This window comes from Miniopterus schreibersii (genome assembly GCF_964146895.1).
Source record: "Miniopterus schreibersii genome assembly, chromosome: 15".
Taxonomy (NCBI): Eukaryota; Metazoa; Chordata; class Mammalia; order Chiroptera; family Miniopteridae; genus Miniopterus; species Miniopterus schreibersii.
Window position 1 is genome coordinate 50,948,761 of NC_138115.1, and position 19,815 is coordinate 50,968,575.

Below are 19,815 nucleotides of genomic sequence, written 5' to 3' on the forward strand. Positions count from 1 at the left end.
GGAGGGGGACAGTGGGCATCTTATCCAGCTGGAGTTGCCATGGGGACTAAGCCCTCAAACCTAAAGTCCCTGTCACAGTTGAGCATGAAGAGGGGGCTGCACAGGTGGTCCGACAGCCCAGGAGTCATACCTCAAAGAACTGCTTTATTGATACTGCACGGCTGGGCTCAGTTGCCCGCTCAAGTGGTCCTGTAGAAAATACCTGGGAGCTGTGGCTGTTCTGGCCTAGAAACAGCTGTGGCCACAGCAGAAGGAACCAGAAATCTTGAGGTGAACATAGTCCTTCTGGGGGTGGGCAGGGATATGCAGCCCTGTGCTGGCTCCTGCACTGGCTGGACCCCCCAGAATGTTTTTGGCAAATCCTTGCCTTGGCTCAGGGCTCTCAGCAACCAGTATCAGGGGTGAGGGTTGACCCAGAAGCTGTGGCACCAGTGTCCCTGCAGCCACTTGCTTGGGGCTGCCTGCTGAGGTGCAGTCTTATCTCAGATGGCCTTGGCTGGCTGATGCTTTGGAGGCCCCATGTCTGACATAGTGGTTGTCTGGAGTTGGAACCAGGTAGCAAGAGTCCTGGGTAGTGTTGGCGAGAAATAGCAGAAGGCTGTGGAAACCCCCAGCAGACCATCTTCTCTCTCCTCAGAGTAGCTGAGAAGGTGTCGAGGGGTGGCATGGGAGAGGAGGTACTACACTCAAGATGGTCTGGATTACAGCTTCGGGGAAGCTGCCTCAAAGGTGATCAGGCTGGATTCTGGGGCAGCCCCCTTCCCCGGGAGTGTGGGGACCTTGTCTGAGGGCAGAGGGATGTCCACCTTGGCCCCAGCCTCTTCTTCATCGTCATCCATGCTTGGCCAGACAGACTGGTCCTCCACTCTCTTCAGTCGCTCATTGAGGGCCTTCAGGGCCAGTTGCCTGGGGCCAGAGGAAAGACAACAGGTCACTCTGGGTCTGGACTTGGCTCATGCCCTATACTCTTCCCCCATGAAGCAGACTCCCCCTACCACTCAGACTCCTCTCTCATAAGAATCTTACATGTTTCCCTTCCCCATGCAGGGCCCAGGGCTCCCCAGGGATTGGATCAGTGCCCACTCTACCATCAGAATAAGGACCTAAAGGCTGTAGAGCCTTTCTTCCCTAGCTGGGGCACATCCAGGCTGAGAAGGCCAATCTGCCACACTGCCCACCACACCAGCCCCAGGAATGGTTCTGAGGGTGGTGCCTAAGGGTGGACAGAGCTAGTACCCCAAGGTAGATGGGTGGAAGGGCAAGTTCCTGGACATACAGTTTCTGCCTGGGACATACGAGTTTCTGTCTGGGCACTGGAACCACTGGAGAGGGTGATTACTTCTCCCCCACTCCTTGTTAGCAGTGTTCTGAGCCTCCTGGTAAGGGTCTGTGGGGAAGGCTGGGACTCAAGCACCTGCTGCCTTGGCTCTTAGCCTGGGAAGCAGGGCCAACTTGGGTCAGCCCATCCCTCCTAACTGATTCTAATATTCTCCTTCCCAGAAGAATCCCCAAAGCCAGCAAGACCTGTGCTAGAGTAGGGACACACTGAGTCCTTGTGGGAAGAGAGGAAGGAGAAACAGCCCACATAGGTAGGGCACAGGCCAAAGCTTACTAGTTGTACTGGCAGATTCTTGGAGACCCCGCTCAGGGGAGGTGGGAAAGTTCACTAGAAGCTATGTATGTGTGCTTGGTACCCTGGCCACCAGGAGGTGGAATGCTACCAGGTAACATTGCCAACAGTGGCCACTGTGGACCCGATGCCTCGACCTTTCTATGCCACCAGCATAGGGGGACAGCCTGTATAGCCTTCCAAGTTCCAGCAGAGAACCAAAATCTCCACTATGCCACGGAACATTACCGGAGAGGCATGACAGGAGAGGAACATGACATGGGTACAAAAAGCCCCAGCACACTTCCACTCTGTCCTCCAGACTGGCACATGGCAAGTTGGCTCCCATTCTGGAGACTGACTCGTCAATTCTGTCAAAGGCCTGCTAAGGTAGAGAGTGACTTGCTAGTCATTTCCTCACAAGGGTCAGAGACAGGAAGCCCTGTGGTCCACTACTAGTAGCCCTTTGGGTCTGGGAGTGGCATGTAGCCAGATGTCAAAGTGGTTGGAGGAGTAACTCCCATCCCCAAGTAAGCTCACAACCACAAGGCTATGCCAAGAATTGACCACCTGATAACCCCTGCCCCCAACCTGCCTCCACCTGTCCATTTTCTTGGGCCTGAGCAGAGGTGTTTTGAATGTCCAAGACCTCTAACAATCCAAGACCTCTCACTGGCAGAGGGGCCACCGCTATGGCCTGGCCCCGCCTGAAGAGCTCTGAGGACAGCTCAGTTTCTACTAGGCCCAGCTGTGCTGGCTCCATCTCCTCCACTGGGTAGGGTTAAGACAGGCCACGGTTCTTAGGATTCATCAGCTATAGAAACACATATGGTAGGGCCCACAATTATGCCCTGCAGCACCTGCCACCTTGGACCATAATGATCTGTGGCGCTGCCCAGCTGGACACTCCTTCAAGAAAGGGATGTGTCCCACACTCAACTCCACAGCTCCAGTGGAGAGTAAGCACAGGGCTAACTCCAGCTGAATTCATAAAGCTGCCAAGAACCCACTCCACAGGTGAGCAAAAGCAGAAGCCCTTGACAAATGCAGAAAGCAGGACCAGCCTGCTCCAGATTTCACTACTCAAAACTGCCTCAAAAATACCCAAGAATAACGTTGGAAACAGAGCTGTGACCACTCTGGTGAGGCCACGGACCCGGGAGGAGGAGGGGGGAGAGAGAGAGAGAGAGAGCGAGCGCGCGCGAGCGAGCGAGCGAGCTGGATTTAAAACGATCTGTCCTGCCCTGGCCAAGGTGCACTGAGTGAGTAACTGGGCTGGGCCTCCTGATGGCGCCGGTGGCTTGGTTTACAGATAAAGAAAAGGTTGTCTCCACTCCCTGCAGTCACGTGGCCAGTCCCTTGGGTTTGGTAACAAGGGCCTACCTACAGGGGGGTAGGGGCGGGGTGGGGTGGGGTGCTGTAATTCTAGTAATACCTCAAGCTTCCCTCTCAATAAGTGGCAAAGAAGCACAGTATCTAAATTAAGGCCCAGGAAGAGGCCATGGTTCAGCAATTGGAAATGGGGGTGGCTCAGACTGCCTAAGGATCCCAGGTCTCCTCTGTCCCTCCATCTCACAGACCAGCAGGTTGTTTCTGGCATCCACAGAGCCAGTGTCTAGGATTCCAAGATTCTGAAACAAGGCCAGAGTTATGCGTGTCTGGCTCTCCATTAGCCCCTCACACAGCACCAAAGGAAACTGGACATTTCTTAGACTTGTTAGGCGGCCTGAATGGTGAGAAAAGCAATATTCCCTGATGGTGGAAAGCACCTACTGGAGCCCAGACACCTAAATGCTGAGTTTCTCAAGGCCACAAATCGGATTTGACCTTTCTGAATCTGCCCCAGCACTTGACCCTTGGCACCCTGGCAGATGACATGTGACTTAATAAATACTCTCCTAGCTTGACAAGGTTTCAGAAGATTCCACAGTACCTTCTCCGCTCTGCATCTTGAGGGTCTGTGCCTGGGAGGCTGATGGTGATGGAGGATGGGGCCCCCACATCATAGCGCTTCACTGTCTTCTGGCAGATCTTTACCTTCACCAGGAGGCTGTGCACCAAGTTTGCCAACAGCCCCACCACAGGCTGTAGGATCTCAGGGAAGAAGGTGGCGAAAGCAAAGTGGTCGGCCATGTCCCCTCGGCCTCGGCTATGGCGCTGGTAGAAGCGAAGATACACCCAACTGGAGAGCAGCCCAAAGCCATAGGAGGCCAGTGCGGGGCTCTGGAGCAGCGTGGCCAGCCGCAGTAGCAGCAGCAGCCCCAGCAGCAGCATGGGCACCACGCTGATGCGCACCTGGGGCACGCGCAGGACCACACAGTCCCCCATGGTCTGCTTCAGTGCCACCAGGACACCACCTAGGAAGCCCAGGGCGCCATGGATGCGGATAGTGAACAGGTACACCAAGTTGAAGGAAGCCATGTAGGTGAGGAGGTAGGCGAAGGCCCCCAGCAGCCCTACAGACACGTTCACCACTGAGAAGAAGATGAGCAGCTCCAAGGCCCCCCAGAGGGGTTCCAGCAAACGTCCAGCCACCACCACTGTGGCCAGGCTGATGGCCACATCCCACACGTGCTGTTCCATTAGCCCATGGGTGGCCAGGGTCCAGATCCAGAAGTTGGGCGGAAAGAGATAGCCCGGGGTGACAGCCAGGCAGCCCGTGTCCACGGCGAAGGACAGCAAGTAGAGGAACAGCACCGCCGCGCACAGGGCCTTCACCACCACGCTGGCGCTGGCCAGGATGGCCCCCAGGTGCTGGCGGGCGCCGGGTAGGGCGCGCTGCATCTTCCCGGCGGGCGTCGGCCTAAGCGAAGGGTCTAGTGGGCCAGGGGCCTCCCCGGGGCCTCGTCCCAGGCCGGCCCCGACGGGAGGCCCGGGTCCGCCCTAGTCACTGGCTTATGGCCCCGGTGAGGACTCCACTTCTGCTCGGATCGACTCCGGTGGCAAAGGGCCGGGCCGGGCCTGGCTGCAGGGCGGGGCGGGGCCAAGGCCCCTCGCCGGGGACCTGAGGGAAGGCCCTGGGCGGCTCCGGTCCGCCGGCCCGCCCGCCCTGTGGGCCCCGAGCCAGGCCCAGTGGGCTGCCGTTGATCTCAGGGGTGGGCCCGCTCCATCCACTCCGCGGTCCTACAATCCGGTCCGCGCGGGACTGGAGCCGAGTTCTGGGCCCGAGTCAAGCCTGGTCAGCTCCAGCTTGGCCTGGGTCTCGGCTTCGACCGTACCTCCTCCCTTCTCGGCCGCCGACAAACAGGGGTGCTGCGCCTGCGCGCCCCGGGCGGCGGCGGGATGGCCTCTTAGCGCAGGTCTTCCGGGTCCGCTCCATGCTGGGATTCCGAGTCCTCGGCGGAAGCTGGGACGAGCGGAAATTAGGGCTCTGAGTCAAACTACAAGTCCCAGGAGGCTGTGCGCCCCGGCCGGTCCCGTCGTTGGTGAGAGGAGGTATGCTTGGGAATTGTAGTTTTCAGGACCATTTTCCACCGGTCCTCGGGAGGTGGGAGCGGGTGAAGGAGCACGGCGGGTTCGGAGGCAGCACCCTGCATGCCACACGTTGCTGAATCCCCCGGAAAGAGTGGCTCCTTGTGCATGTACATCTGAGTGGGTGTGTCTTTGTGGGTAGGTGTGTGGGCAAGAATGCCGACACCCTTTATCTTCGTCTCCCGGTGTATGTCCTAGTGTACGGGAACTTCCATGGCCTGGTGTAAGCCAGACTCAGGTTGTATGGGATGTATGGGGCCGGACCCAGGTTGGAATTCTTGCTCTGCCACTCGGCAGCTGTGTGACATTGGCAGCTAAGTTCCTGGACTTTGTTGAAACTCAGTTTCATGGAGACATGCTGTGAGGGTCCAAGGGGACTGGAGTGTAAAATGCCAGTTCCCCCTGGGTGCACCGTGTGTTGCCCAGGCTGCCCTTGTTACAAGTAAGGTAGAACCACGACTCAAACTGAGGTTTCCTGCCCCCCACAAACTTTTGATTGCTGGCCCAGAGGAAGAGAGGTCTCCCCACAAACTTGGACAAGACTGGCCCTGGGTCCCCACTTCATTGCAATGGTGGCTTCTGGCAGGTTGTGTCCTGTGCAAGCTGTTTTTTTTGTATCGAGTTACTTTTTAGAAATGTGCATATAACTAAAATAATTGACAAAGCACATTTATAAAGTGCAGAATCTCTTCCTTTCAGCTACAGATTTCAGTACTACTGCCAACATGCGCATAGCCTTCCAGATTACAAAGGGTGCTGACACCCTTTATCTTTGTCTCCGGTTTGGGTTCCCACGGGGTGCCTCTGCCAGGGTAGGGTTGCCATATTTAACAAATCAAAATACAAGGTGCTTGATCAAATTTAAAGTTCAAATAAACAATGAATACTTTTTTTAGTATAAGCATGTACTTTTTTTTAGTATAGTTATGTCCCATGCAATAATATATACTAAAAAATATTTGTTGTTTATCTGAACTTCAAATTTGATTGTTCTGTATTTTATCTGGCAGCCCTAACCCAGGACCTCCGGGGCTGTTTCAGGGAGTGGGGGCTGTCTCAGAGGTTGCTAGTTAGGCGTTGCTCTGTGGCCAGCTCCTTCAGAGGAGCGAGGAAAGGTGTCTTCGCTAAGGCCTGGAATGCCCTCCTCCATTTATTTAGCATCTAAGGCCCCCCAGACACAGGCCACTTCCTCTCTGAAACTTTTGCTGATTTCTTGCCCTCTTCATCTGGGGAGAAAGGATTTCTCCTCTCTAAGTCTGTGTGCTCATCTGCAGTATGGGGATAAACTAGTATCCAACTCTAAGGTTGTGTTGAGGACTCATCCAGAAGCCACTGATGAGTGCTGAGTGTGTATTGTCAGTAGCACCAGGAAACCTCTGCACTGGTGGTTATATCTTTCTCCTTGAAAAGAACTCGAAGGTCACATGGACTAGGGTTAACTATTAAGAGTTGGGATTAAAATGAATAAAAGAGTTGGGTTCCAGTGCGAGCAGTGGCCATGGCCATGGAGAGCATCAGGCCTTGAGCTTCCCTTGTGCTGGGAAGAGCAGCATCATGCCTTTAAGTGGACTAGACCCTGGCTCCTCCAAACAGCAGCACTGGGCCCTCAAGCACCAGGTACTGGACCCAGGGCCAGGTGCTCACTCTTGACTTCAGGTGGAGGACCTGCCCACTAGGCCGGGGTAGCCTGACTCGATGGCTGGATGCCTGCCTAAACCCACATCTCATCTCCTGGAGCCGCTGGGAGTTGTTTTTGTTTTTTAAACAGCTTTCCCCACATGCTTTTGGGATTATACAGGACAAAGGATTCAAGTATCTGGTCTTTAGGAGGTCTGGGAAGCGGCATGCCTGTTGTGTCCTACACCCACCAGGGACCTGGATTGCTATGGCCTTCACTCCTGGCTGAGTGCTGAGTGGGGCTCTGAGGTAAAGGTGCCCTGTCTTCAAGCTACCCAGTTCTCACCCCAGGGCAGACACAGTGGATGGGAACCATTTGAAGTGAAAATATGACATTATTTAATAACTGATCTTCTGTAATAAACCATTTGAAAATATTTTACAAGGAATCACACACACAATATTTTACAAAGTTTCTTGACTTTTTTGTCGCTGTTGTTTTTCCGACTTGTCTGTACAAAATAGAACAACCAAAAAAAGGGCAGAGAAAAGGAAATGGCCCCCCAGTCCCCCACAGATCCCCCAAGCCCGAGGTGAGGGGGCAGCCGGGTCGGGTGGGTGATGAGAAGGATCAGACCCAGCTGGGGGTTGGACAACTACCTGATGGGGATTGTTTTGTCTGTTTTTCTGTTTTTTAAACTTAAAATATATATTTTTCTGTATATGTTTGATTCTTTTTTATTTTTATATTCTCCATTGAGCACCTGACTACACTACAGTTACACACACGCCCCCGCAAGACATAGCTGGCATCTAGGCCAGGTGTACACCCTGGCACCAGCAGCGGGCATGGACCATACACACACACTGAGAAAGCGACAAGCAACATGACATTAATTAACGGAGCCATTAATTAATGCATCACCCTCCCCCCTCCTCCCAGTCCATCGGAGCCCCATGGCCACATCCCCTGCCCTCAGTCCCCCACTGGCCCCCAGGCTGGGATGCCTTTGGAGGAAATGACCAGAATGAATGGTGTGAAGAAGTGTGCCCAGGCCCAGCCTCTTTGTGTGCACAGTGTGTGTTTATGTGTGTATGCGTGTGCAAGTGTGTGTTTAGCAGGGAGGAGCAGTTTGGCCTCCTGGGGGGCAGGGAGTGTGTGTGTGAATGGGAAAAAGATAGGAAGTGGGCACAGGCCTGAGTGTGTAAGGGCCAGATTGGGGGGGTGGGATGGCCCAGCCAGGAGCAATTAAGTCACCCTGCTAAGGCAAAGGGCGATGTCTGGTGAGGATTCCTCTGCCAAGGGGTGCAGGCAGTGGCATGTGGTCCCACAGGGGCCTGACACTAGTGATAAATGGTTACAATGAGCACCTGGGGGTATGAGGGGCATTTAGGGGGACACTGGCGGCTAGGGTGGGACAGAGGGGTCTTTACCCCATGCCCCAGCATTTGGCACTGTTTGACATTCAGCTTTAGAGATGGGGGACCAGCTGGGCTGCAGGTCAGATTAGAGGCGGGCGGTGAGCAGGAGATGGAGTGTGCACATGCCAACCCTCCCACCAACCCCTCACCCTGTGTAAGGCTTTGAGCCCCCGCCCCCACCCCACCCCATGTGCATGTCTGTGTTTGTGTGTCCCCCGGGACACGTCTAATGTGAGTCATTTCTGCCTAGAGCTCCAGGTGTGTGGGGTTGGGTCTGAGCCAGTTGTACTGTCACTGTCTTGACGCCTGCAGGGCTTGGGCGGAGGGGGAAGTGGATGTCGGCCTGAGGGGACCAGGAGCCCATTGGGGGGCTGCCCCAGGACCTCTCTGCCGCCAGGACTTAAGCTGGGATGCACAGGGCTCAAACTGCCCATCTCAGCCTCCTCCACTAGTCCCAGAGAATCCAGATTTGGTCCTAGGTGGGGTAGAAGGGCCAGGTCAGAGGAGTCCCGTTGGGGCTGGGCCTAGTGCTCCCGAGAAGAGGGGGCCTGGGGGCAGGGCGTGGGCAGTGGGGCCTGGTTTGGCACCAGTACTGTGGCTTCCCTGTCCCAACCCTGGAGGTGGGTAAGTCCAGTGGGAATGAGGGGTCTGTAGACACTTTGACAGTTTAGCAGCAGATGTGGCGCCCTCCTGTGGGACACCCCTGCCCCCCCCCCCAAGGCTAAGACTCTAGGGGCCTGGTGTGCTCAGGTCCTTCCGTGAGATAGGGTGAGGATCTAAGGTGGGAGTGTGGGGCGGGAGCGGGGATGGCGGGGGCCGGGGCGGGAGGCGGGTGGGTGCTCAGAGGCGGCGCGAGGTGTGGGCTCGGATGTGATGAGCCTGCGGCCCGGGAGGCAGGCCCAGGAGGAGCAGCAGCTGCAGGGAGACCAGGACGCCGAGCGACGGCGGGAAGGAGGCTCCGCGGCCGCAGTCTGAGGTATCTTCCTGCGGGAGAGACAGGGAGCTGGTGCCCGGGCGGCCGGGGGGGGGCGGGGGGGGCGCAGGGCCGCGCCAGCCCTGGGGGAGGGCAGCGGGTGGCCAGCCCCCCACTCACCGTCGCGTTGTAGTCGAAGCAGATGTGCGGGCCTCTCCGGTATCGCGGTCTCTGCACCAGTTCGCACTGCTCCGGGCCGTCCGCTGGGCATGGGTGGGGAGTCAAGGAGGCGGCGGTGGCGGCACAGAGGGGGGCGCGGGGCGGGAGGGGGGCGCGCGGCGGGGAGCGGCGGGGGCAGGATACAGTGCGTCTCCTTCTGCAGCAGCCGGCCAGCCTCGCACTGGCTGCACAGCGGCTTCTCCGCCACCACGAAGAGAAGGTTGGTGTTGGTCAGTCTCTGCGCGTGGAACAGCCTGGGGGGGGGCAGAGAGGCGGGGCGTTGAGGCTCGCCCCACCCACCGGCCCCGCCCCTCCGTCAGGCCCCGCCCCGGCCCCGCCCACCGCCGCTCGGGCCCGGCCCCTCCGTGAGGCTCGCCCCACCCACCGGGCCCCGCCCCTCCACCAGGCCCCGCCCACAGCACATAGACCCCGCCCCTTCAGGCCCCGCCCACCTACTCTCGGCCCCCTGTCCCCCCCCCGTCAGGCCCCGCCCACCGCAAGGCCCCCCACCTCCCCTCCTCGGCCCCGCCCCTCCAGGCCCAGGCCCCGCCCACCTCCCCTCCTCGGCCCCGCCCCTCCAGGCCCAGGCCCCGCCCACCTCCCCTCCTCGGCCCCGCCCCGCCCCGCACCTGGAGCAGTTGCCGCAGTCGATGATGGCGTTGTAGGAGGCGTTCACCGCCCCGAAGTAGTACTGGGTCTGCTTCACGACGCAGCTGCTCTCGCGCGCCTCGGGGCTGCCCTCGGCCTCCGCGGGATCTGCGAGGGCCCCGCGAGCCTCAGCCACAGCCCCCCACCCTGGCACCGCTCTGGGCCTCAGCTGCGCTCAGCCATGACCCCCGCCGCCCTTTGGGAAGAGGGGGTTTGAGGAGGGGGCCTCCAAAGCCCCTACCTACCTGCCTGGAACCAGCTGTGGTAGATGAGGCCATAGAGGAGCTGCTGGAACAAGGACCTGCAGGGCACGGGTCGCTGAGTGGGAGCGGTCAGCGGAGGCCCGGGCCCTGCCCCGCCTCTCTTGAGCCCTCCCGGACCCCTCCCCCCACTAGGACTCACCAGGCGGCCGCTGAGGTCCACCAGGCCAGGTTAAGGAAGTCTGCAATGGTGGGCTGCGGTAGAGAGAGGCAGGGGCTGCCACTTCTGCCCCTGGACCCATGTCTCCCCCAGCTCTCTCCTCACAGGTAGGGTGTCATCTTTGGGCAGGTCTCCCAGCCCCCCATCCTCCATCCCCAGGCCAGGCATTGCTGGGGCTCACCACAAAGACACCCCGGGGTGCAGCACCCAGGTTGCCTGGGGGTTGTGGGGCACAGGCTGCCTGATAGTCGAAGGACTCCTTGCGGGTGTAGAAGGAGTTATTGTAGAGCGCCAGCATCAGGTTGGCATCCACCTCACTGAAGAACCTGCCCACCTGGGGATGCAGGGAGGGAACCACAGTCACAGGGCTGGCAGCGCCACCCCCCCAGAAGGCTCAAACTCGACCCCCTCCTTCCACCCTCTTCCTGACCCTCACCTGGTCCCACTGATGGTTCTGGTTTGACAGCACCAGGAATCCCCCGTCATCAATGAGGACACAGAGCAGGTCCTGAGAGGTGGGGAAGGGGGAGGAAGGCGGTGGAGGGCTCAGGCACAGGCCTTCCTCCCCAGACCCTGGCAATCCCCTGGTTGAGTGGAGGGGGTACCACTCCCCCCAGTTCTGGTAAAGCTGTGAGGTCAGGGCGGAGCTGGCCTAGGAGTTGCAGGTGGGAGTAAGAAGTCCAGGAGTGGGGTAGGTGAGGGTTCAGGGCACACACACCTCATTGTTTACCTCGCAGTCCATCTCACAGTGGGTGCTGGGGCCGCACTGCTGGGCAGAGAGCAAGGACTGTAAGGTGACCACCAGTTTTCCCCCCTCCCATCACCCTTCACGATATGGGTCCCCAGGCCATCCACAACAGCCCCTGCCTCCCCACAGGCACCACAGACACTTTGAGTGGGAGGACTGGTAGAAGTTCCTGGGGGCTCCAGAATGGGTACTGCTGGGCTTACTGCCCCCACCCCTGCCCAAGTACCTTCTGAGGCTGGTCCTGGTGGGTACGATTGCTGGCTAGCACCTTGAACTTCTCAGCCCAGGCCTCTAGATCCAGCTTAACACCCACCACTATGGGGGAGAGCAAGGGGCCATCAATGCCTGCCTGCCTACGCAGCACCCTGCCCACCCTCTCCCTGCTTCCGTCGTGGGCACTCACCTGCTGGCCTCAGGGTGCGTCCACCCAGGCTGAACTCCACAGCTGTGCTGACAAGGATGCCCACCGTGTCGTTCTCCAGCTCCAGAGGCCTTAACAGGGCTGGGGGGAGGCAGTCAGGAGTGGGGGCTGGCAGCCACACTGACCGCCCCATGCTGAGCCCTGAGGACTCAGGAGCCCAAGCCAAGGCTTACCCCAGCCTAAGCACCCAGCACCCAGCATCGTGTTTGGCATAGCCTCGCCCTCTCTCCTCCTCGACCCCAGTCTCGGCCTGCCTTGTGTTTGAGAGGGGCCTCAGAGAGTAGAGCCCAGCCCTGGGTGAGCACACGGGGAGGCCTCGGCTGCCCCTGCTGCTGTGCACCGGGAGGACACTCACCGTCCTGCTGTGGGGGCTTGAAGACATAGCCACGGCTATCCAGGCTGCGGCGGTAGAAACTGGCATTGAAAGGCTCAGGGTTCTCCGTCCAGTCCTCAGCTGCCCTGGTCATCCAAGAAGGCAGAGGTTGATGGAAGGCGTGGCTTATGGGAGACAGTAGTCCAGGCAGGTGCAAAGGGGCCTCTGGGCAGCAGGACAAAGGAGGGTCCTAGGCAGGGTCAGGGGGTCAGGTAGCGGGGTAGGTCACTTACTTGTTGGGGAATACTCGAGTGATGCCGCCGTCAGTGGCAGCAAACACAGCCAGAAGGCTATACCTGGGGGCAGCAGGGAGGTGTGGTCACAGGCCTGCCTTTACACGGCAGGGCCAGGGCCCCTGGGCCCACCCCAGCCTCCTGCTCCCACAGGCTGGGCAGTGCCTACGTGTTGAGATCCTGGTCCCGCCACACACGCTCCACCAGCTGTTGTGTGATGCCTGTGTCCAAGATCAGGTTGTGCAGAAGGAAGTTGTTGCCTGGAATGGGAGGGCAGGGGTGGAGGGGGCAGCTTTTCATGGCTCCCTGCCCCCCCACCCAAGGCTCCAGTGGGAGGCTTCCCCATGACCTGGCCCAGGCTTGGCCTGCATATTTCCACGTCCACCCGGTCCCCGGGTTCCTCGGGGCCGCCCTACCCGGCACTCACACTGCTTGGAGTCCGGAGTCACTTTCTCCATGAGCTCAATGAAGTTTTTCAGGAACTCGGTGTTGTTGTCTGAGGCATTCAGGTCCTTGCAATACTCTCTGGGGGTGGAGGGGGGGCAAAAAGAGTGGGCTTGGGGGGCTGGACAGGGCAGAGGGTCGAGGCTTCCCAACAGGTCTTCCCGTCATTTGCTGAGAAGCCCAGGCCTCAGGGAGGGGCAGGTGTGTTCTTCCAGGCTGCAGCCACTACACGCCTGGCAGGCTCCGGGTCTGAGTAGGGGCAGAGCCGACAGGAGGATGGGGATCTACCTCCTCCATCCTGGAAGGTTCTCTCCCGGGCACGGCCCTGCGGAGCCTCCCGCCTCTCCTGCGTATCTGGACCCAGATGGAGCACCTGGGAGGCTCTCCTGGTGGGCTCACCCGCCTGTAGCTGTCGTGGTCCATGAGCGCAAGGTGGGTGAGCCCCAGCACGGCCGGTCAGCCGAGTCTAAGACTATCCTGCCCTCATCCTGCCGCTTCCTGGCTGTGTGCCTTTGGGCAGCTCACTCAAGCTCCCTGAGCTTTTTTTACATCGTACCACAGAGGACGTCATGAAGTCGGTGGGAACATGCGGGTCCTCCAACTGCCTAGTCCCTCTGCCTGGGATGCTCTTGCCCCAGCGGTGAAGAGGCCAATCCCTCACCTGCTCAAGGTCCTCACGGGGCTCAGAGAGCAGGGGCTGCGGGGTGTGTGGAGGCCTGCTCAGGCTCAGCAGCCCAGGAGGCCGTGGCGAGGAGCTGCCTCTCCAGCCCAATTCCTCACTCCCACCCTGCCACCAGAGACCTCACCACAGGTCCGTACGGCAGCAACTGCGAGAATTTTTCAAATGTGCTGCTTCCCAGCCTCTGCTAGGGCCCACAGTCGGTGAGGGCTCCTGGGCTGGGTCTCAGCCTCACCTGCTCCCTGGCCCCTGGGGCCTCTGTGCACCGCACAGCTTGCACTTCCGGTGCAGAGGCCACACCTGACATACCCAGAGTGACACCCAAACAGCTGGGCTGGAGATGCACGTCCCCTGCGGTCCCCATATATACATTTTTATTTGTGGGTTATGCTATTCACTCACCCAAAACATATTTATTGAGCTCTCCTGAGCCAAAGACACAGAGGTGACAAAAACACACACAGTCCCTGTCCTCAAAGAGCTCCCTGAGGGTCACATGGGTCACACAGGCTCTTCACACATTTCCACAGTCGCTGATGCAGACGGACCACCCCACATTTACATTCGGACTCTTACAAACATCCACAAACACGCATGTACAGAGAGTCACAGAGAGATTTGTGGGTGCATGCGCGCATGTGCACACATGAAGGTGAGGAGTGCCCAGAGCCCACGTGGGGTGCCTGAGAGTGCCCCTGGGTCTCTGTTAGCTGTACCCACCTGCCCTCACCCAAAGCCCGGGTCACAGGGGAGGGCGTTACCACCTGGGGGCCCACTGGCTTCTTCAGATGCGGGCCGTCAGGCAGGGGGTGTGCACATGAGGGCTGTGTGTGCATGCTGAGTGCGCTCGAGGGACGTCCAGGCCCTGAACCCTCACTTGTCCAAGCAGCTCCTCAAAGCCCCATCCCCTCCTCCACCCTGTCCTCAGTGAGCCACCACACCTAGACTCAGCACTGCCGACAGGGGCTCTGGCTGGCTCGTCCCCAGACCCACACAAACACTGACTGACACAGGACAAGGACAGGGTGCAGGGTGGGGAGGGGAGGGCACCACAAACCAGAGCAGCAGCTGCCCAGCGAGGTGCAGGCTGTGGACAGCCAGCCCAGGGCACACAGGACTCCTTCTGGTTGCCTGAGGGTAGGGAAGGTCAGCAGAGGGTCCAGAGCCCTCCCGCCCCAGGCCCCTGGGAGCCGGAGCTGCGGGCAGCTGGCCACTGCCGCCTGGTTCAGCTACATGGCCCGGGTATGCACGCGGCCGCACATACGGGGCTATGCAGGGGGGTGGGGGCGACACTGCACGGGACACAGACACACACAGCTCCAGGTAGCAGTGCAGGAGGCGGGCCAGGGCAGTCAGGGTGGGGGAGGACACCTCAGCAAGGCCACACGCAAGCTACCTGGGAGCAATGAAAACATGTCCTTCAGACTCAAAGCTGCTGGGGAGCAGGAACTCAAAATCTGCAACAGAAACGGGGGTTATCCGGCGGGGGCTGGGGAGGCGGGAGGCCAGGGGGCTCAGAGCTCAAGGGGCTGGAGGGATGGGGAAGGGGGTGGCGTGAGGGAGGGGGAGACACCAGCAAAGAGGGAACCCGCCACTTCCAAGTTCAAGTTCGAGCCAAAGAGAAGGGTGGGTGGGGAGGGTGGAGGGCCTGTGGAGACTACAGCATCGCAGGAGGAGGGTAGTTATAGCCAATATGTTGCCCCGGCCCGGTCCTCTGTCGGCAGTGAGTCCCTTGGCGTGGCTGTATATGCTTCCATACGGCTGTATAGCACATATACACGGACACACACACACACATATATATACACACACTGCTATATATATGCATGGTCTGGGGGAGGCACCAGTCTCGCTCTTATCGCATCCATAATGGAAAAACCACATGCTGAACTCCCTTCGCCTCCGCAGAGACTCTGAGGAAGGGAATTGGCTTTTGGCTGCGGATTTTTATCTCTCTTTGCTGCAGCTGTTTGCATTTTGGTAGGTCTTGCTTTTGTTCTGTGTCAGGCATCAACATGGCCAAACCGAGGGGGTTTCTCACGGGCACAGACAGTCCAACCAGAGACGGTGTGGGTGGCTGGGGGCAGGCTGCAGTGCATTGTGGGGTCTGGCGGCCTCCCTAGAGTAGCAGCTAGGTGAGGGGAGACCTTAAGGTGCCTGTGAATGTCCCCACACTGTGAGGAGGGTCTGGGAGCCGAGAGGGGACAGGAGGGTTGCCTGAACCTGCATACCTGCCCTCTTGGGCTGGGAGCATGGGGGCAGGTGTGGAAGAAGGGCTGGGTCTCCCCCTTCCTAGGACCTCAGAGGAGCCAGGGAGGAATGCTGGGGGCTCTGGAGAAGGCGTGGGGTGCTGCTGAGGGATCCACCTATTGGGCCTGCGCACGCGTGTGAGAGTGACATGAGTGTGTGTGTGCATGTATGCAACTATCTCTGTGTGGGTTTCTGGGGGAGTCTGGAGATGTGGCCACTTGGGCTCCTCTGTGGCCTCTCCCTGCCCAGTTGGACTGGCTACCTTGCTGGTCTTCAGCTAGGAGGTGTCCCTCTGCCCTCCGCCTGTCGCACTCTGGGTAGTCCACTTTGCCATCCCTTCACCCAGATTCCAACCTCTCAGTCACCCCAGGGCTTTGCTTTTGCAGAGGAGGGGTCCTCCCTGTTCCCCAATACTCCCACAATGCACTGCAAGATTCCAGGGAAGGGGGACTTGGGGTGCCTGGGGGAGCTTGGCAGTCACTGGTTGGACTGTTGCTTTCTGATAGGACTGTGAGGCAGGGTTTGGGCACAAGCCGACAGGGAAGGGGTGGGGGGGGAGAGAAAGAAAACAGGAGGTGGGGAAGCAGGAAGGGAGGCTATGCTGTGGTCATCACTGTTGCCAGGGCCCTGCATTTCTGGGGTCCCTGGGAGGGATGTGGAAGGGGGAGGAAAGACAACTCAAGCCAGTGGAAGTAGGGCATGTCCCTCACCCCACCCAGGCTAGTGGGGGCAGCTATGTCCTCTGTGCTGAACTAGGCTGAACGTGGCCCCAGGGCTTCTCGGGGAGCCCCTGCTTCCAGGCCTTGGGGACCAAGGACAGGACAGCCCCTCGTGGCTCTCCATTCCCATCTGCCCAGGTGTCCCGTGGGAGGGGTGTGTCTCTGTGCACCTGGTGTGCCGCTGTCTCCCCTGTCCTCAGCCCCTTGTTCTCACCAGGGCCTGCGAGTTCACTGCCTGCCTGTCCTGGAAGTCTCTGGTCTCACATCCAGCCTGATTCCCTCCAAGCTCTTTTGCTGGCCCTTGTGGTCCAGACAGATCCCCTTCCATTCCCAGCCAGGCTCACAGTCCCTGAGTCTGCCTTTATTTAACACGGGAGCACCTTCTCCAACCTGTCCAGCCTCCCCAGGAGCACAGAGCACCCCAGGGCAGGGCTGGGCTGGTGGCCTGAGCAACATCTTTGGGAGCAGCGGGGTGGCAGGGGGCAGGGTTTCAGCACCCTGGCCAGTGCCCAGGACAGTGGGTCTCCTCTGCTCTCCAGGTGGCCTGGCTACTGCTCTATCTTGCCCCCCCACCCCCCTTCAGGATCAGGGCCAGAGGCTTCCAAAGCCTCTGTCTCCTCTTGGGAGTGCCGCCAGCTTCTGCAGCCAGCACGAGGTCAGAGGAGGGAGAACTATCCCAAAGGAAGCCCCGTGTGGCTGGCCCTTTCCCATAAGCCTCACGTAAGTCCCTCCCAGGACTGATCTACCCCCTGCATCTCAGGCCCCTGCGCTGCTGGGTAGGAGGTGGTGCAGAGGCATCCAGCCCTGTCCCCACTGTTGAGTTGTCTTGGGGGGACAGGGAAGGGGGGCAGGGGCCTGCCCAGAGAGGTCCAGGAGGATGAGGAGGGGCCTGAGCTCTCAGAACTCGTTGGAGAACCACCCTGCAGGTAGGGCGGGGAAAGGGCCGCTGGCTCTAGTAGGGATCAGAGGAAAGGCAAGAACTGGAGGAGCCAGGGGGATGCTGGGAGGGGCTCTGGAGAGCAGGGGTGTGGCCGGTCCTGGGCGGGGAGGGGGGCAAGCAGGGGCGTGAGGGTGGGTGGGTGGGGAGAGGAGGGTGCACTGGTTCTGAATATACTTGCCCTTCAGTTTGCTGATTGGCACTGGGACAGTCCACCAAGAGAGAAAGCGAGGAAAACAAAACAACACAGACACAAAAACAAACGAAAAGGGGGAGGGGAGGGGGGCACAAACAATATTTTATTCAATGGCTGTTTGAATGAAAATATTGTGTCTTATCTTCATACCGAAAGGAAACTTCTTGCAAAAAAACGACATGAGAGAGAAAGAGAGAGCGAGAAAACTCAAAGGAGATGAGCCCCAGTGGGCCAGGCAGGGGGGGCGCCCGGTGGGGCCAGAGCCCCAGCCTCCCTCCCCGCGACCTCGGGCGGTGGGCAGGCGGGGCCACAGGCTCCGGGAGGCCCAGGGCGAGCAGGACATGCAGGGGTGAGCCGCAGGCAGAAGAGTGGGGGAGGGAGGGAGGGAGGGAGGGAGGGGGGCGAGGGGGGCAAGGGGGAGGGACAGGGAGCCCGGAGCAGAGCTGAGGGGAGAGGGAGGGAGAGAGGATGGGAGGGGGGCCTGAGACAGGGAGGGAGACCACAGGAAAGGGGGAGGGAGGGAATGTGGGGGGGAGAAACGGAGTGAGCAGAACGCAAGGAGAGAGAGGGAGACTGAGAAGGTGGGGGTGCAGGGAGCAGAGAGGAGGAAGGAGGGAGAAAGAAGGAAGGGCAAAGAGAGGACGGGCGGGCGAGAGTCAGATGAGGAGGCAGGTGAGTCAGGAGGAGTGGGGGGGGGACCGCAGAGGGGGTGGAGAGGGGAGAGACCCTGGGGGTGGCCCCTCAGGGGTGAGAGCTGCAGGGAGGAGAAGGAGGGGTTCAGGAGGGTGTCTTCCAGGAATGCAGCCCCCAGGGGTGTGCGGGGGAGGCAGGCTAAGGAGGGAAGACACCGAGTAGGAGAAACCAAAAACAGAACCTCAACGGAAACCATGAGAGAATGGTCTGGAACCAAATCTGAGAAAAGGCGGGCATGCAGATTTCCACAGACTTTCCGGGCTGGTGTCCCAGCCTGCGGGCGCCTGGGGGTGGGCAGACTGGGCAGGAGGGGCTGCCTGGCTGCAGGCCGCTGGCTCTGCTGCCTGAGGCTGGCCAGGGTGCAGGGCAGAGGCAGGGGTGCAGGGCACAGGCAGGGGCTGGCCACTTACACTTGACCTGCAGGATCTGGTCGCTGAGGTTGGCTTGGAGGTAGAAGGTGCTGTAGGGGGGCAGCACGAGCCCCAGGCTGGGGGGGGCAGGGGAGGGGCTCGGTCACTGCTGGGGAGAGGTGGGCCACGCAGGCACCCCCTCCCCACGGCCTTGGAGCTGGGGAGAGACCCGGGCTGTGGCCTCCCCTCCCCTGACCAGCAGGGACATCTTTCCCTGTTTAGTGGTGGGAGATTCATGGCCTAAGGGCCTGGACCCTTCACTCCCCAAATTCTCCTGGAGACCTCAGAACATCCAGCCAAAAAGCGAATCTCCACCCCACCCCTCAAGCCCAGCAGCCTCCCCCAACATACCAACTGCCCGGCCAGCCTCCTCCATCTGGCCGGCAGCAAACTCACAAGGGGCAGGACACTGTCAGTGAGCTAGGCTGGGGTGGGAGCTGCAGTGCAAGTGGGGTCCCCAGTCCCCAGGCTCAGGCCATGTGAGACCAGCTGATAGCGGGCTGGCACTAACACGGGGAGGAGCAGCTCAGGCCGCTCCTGAGGTGAGTGAGACAGCTTATGCTGCCGAGACCTGACCCACAGGGGACCGGCTCTGGGGCTGCGATGCCGTTGAGAGGCCTGTGAATGAGGGAGACAGCCTGGGTGCAGACACCCAGGGATACAATCCAGGCGGGAGGGATGGGAGAGGGTGGGGGGCCGCAGGGAGGCATCAGATGTATGTCTTGTCTCTGTCCTGTGCTCCCAGGAGATGGCACTTGTTCCTGAAGGGTCAGCAAGAGGCCCTTGGGGACTGAGCGTCATGGGGTGAGAGGTGAGCAGCGCTGGCTGCAGGTGCCCCGCTGCGATTTGGCACACTGGTGTGGGGGGCAGTCGGGCTCAGCTCTGGCCTTGGGGCACCCCCGCCCTTCCCTGCCTGCCCAACCTTGGCCCCACTCACCTGTAGTTGGTGCTCCTTATGGGCACCCAGGTGTAGTTCCGCATCACCTCATCTATGTACCTCTGGGAGGAGAGGCTAGGTCAGGCACTTGGGCTGGCAGGCGGGTGAGGTGCAGGGAGGACAATGTCCACCCCAACTCTGTCCCTCCTCCACCACCTGCTCACCTCGTCCAGGGACTTGACCAACGTTCTGATTTGCTTGTGGCCCCTGTTGCCATCGATCATGCTCCGACGGATCTGGAAGAGCAGAGACGTGAGGGGCGGGGCCTACCTTTCTCTGCTGGGGTGGCCCACCCCTGCTCCCCTCCTTCCGCACCTCCTCCTTGTTTCCGTCTTCCAGCTCGGCGTCCAGGAAGTCCAGGGTCACAGGCTCCCGGAAGTTGGTGGTCTGTGACAGTCAGGGCAGGAAGTCAGGGGGCCCTACCTCACAGGGCCTAACCCCCTCCAGGCTACCCAC

At 59.8% G+C, this 19,815-nt stretch overlaps 2 protein-coding genes across 3 annotated transcripts in view; both read right to left on the reverse strand.

The window, feature by feature from the left end:
* Positions 1 to 124: 124 nt before the first annotated feature.
* Positions 125 to 4,863, reverse strand: TMEM115 (transmembrane protein 115). The gene is made up of 2 exons (XM_081159293.1): positions 3,543 to 4,863; positions 125 to 906 (listed from the first exon to the last, which is right to left on the reverse strand). The coding sequence occupies exons 1-2, from the start codon at positions 4,391 to 4,393 to the stop codon at positions 702 to 704; spliced, it is 1,056 nt and encodes a 351-aa protein (XP_081015419.1). The 5' UTR covers positions 4,394 to 4,863; the 3' UTR covers positions 125 to 701.
* Positions 4,864 to 7,080: 2,217 nt separating this feature from the next.
* Positions 7,081 to 19,815, reverse strand: part of CACNA2D2 (calcium voltage-gated channel auxiliary subunit alpha2delta 2) — a gene marked incomplete at its 5' end in the record, with an annotated part of 110,917 nt that continues 98,182 nt past the window's right edge. Inside the window, 20 exons of one of the 2 annotated variants that reach the window (XM_081159976.1) lie at positions 7,081 to 9,103; positions 9,213 to 9,295; positions 9,396 to 9,505; positions 9,881 to 10,007; positions 10,145 to 10,200; positions 10,302 to 10,354; positions 10,501 to 10,653; positions 10,756 to 10,827; positions 11,038 to 11,085; positions 11,294 to 11,382; positions 11,471 to 11,569; positions 11,844 to 11,947; positions 12,095 to 12,157; positions 12,264 to 12,354; positions 12,522 to 12,619; positions 14,614 to 14,674; positions 18,423 to 18,499; positions 19,360 to 19,421; positions 19,524 to 19,595; positions 19,675 to 19,746. In XM_081159976.1, the coding sequence (XP_081016102.1) occupies positions 8,960 to 9,103; positions 9,213 to 9,295; positions 9,396 to 9,505; positions 9,881 to 10,007; positions 10,145 to 10,200; positions 10,302 to 10,354; positions 10,501 to 10,653; positions 10,756 to 10,827; positions 11,038 to 11,085; positions 11,294 to 11,382; positions 11,471 to 11,569; positions 11,844 to 11,947; positions 12,095 to 12,157; positions 12,264 to 12,354; positions 12,522 to 12,619; positions 14,614 to 14,674; positions 18,423 to 18,499; positions 19,360 to 19,421; positions 19,524 to 19,595; positions 19,675 to 19,746 (1,734 nt within the window). In that variant the 3' untranslated portion in view covers positions 7,081 to 8,959. Of the gene's footprint in view, positions 9,104 to 9,212; positions 9,296 to 9,395; positions 9,506 to 9,880; positions 10,008 to 10,144; positions 10,201 to 10,301; positions 10,355 to 10,500; positions 10,654 to 10,755; positions 10,828 to 11,037; positions 11,089 to 11,293; positions 11,383 to 11,470; positions 11,570 to 11,843; positions 11,948 to 12,094; positions 12,158 to 12,263; positions 12,355 to 12,521; positions 12,620 to 14,613; positions 14,675 to 18,422; positions 18,500 to 19,359; positions 19,422 to 19,523; positions 19,596 to 19,674; positions 19,747 to 19,815 lie in introns of both variants that reach the window. The other variant, XM_081159975.1, reaches the window with a different exon arrangement.

Coding starts and splice junctions, on each gene's coding strand:
- TMEM115 (XM_081159293.1), bottom strand. CDS start 4,393: ATGCAGCGCGCCCTACCCGGCGCCCGCCAGCACCTGGGGGCCATCCTG. Junction 907..3,542: donor CAAGATGCAGAGCGGAGAAG/GTACTGTGGAAT, acceptor CTCTGGCCCCAG/GCAACTGGCCCTGAAGGCCC.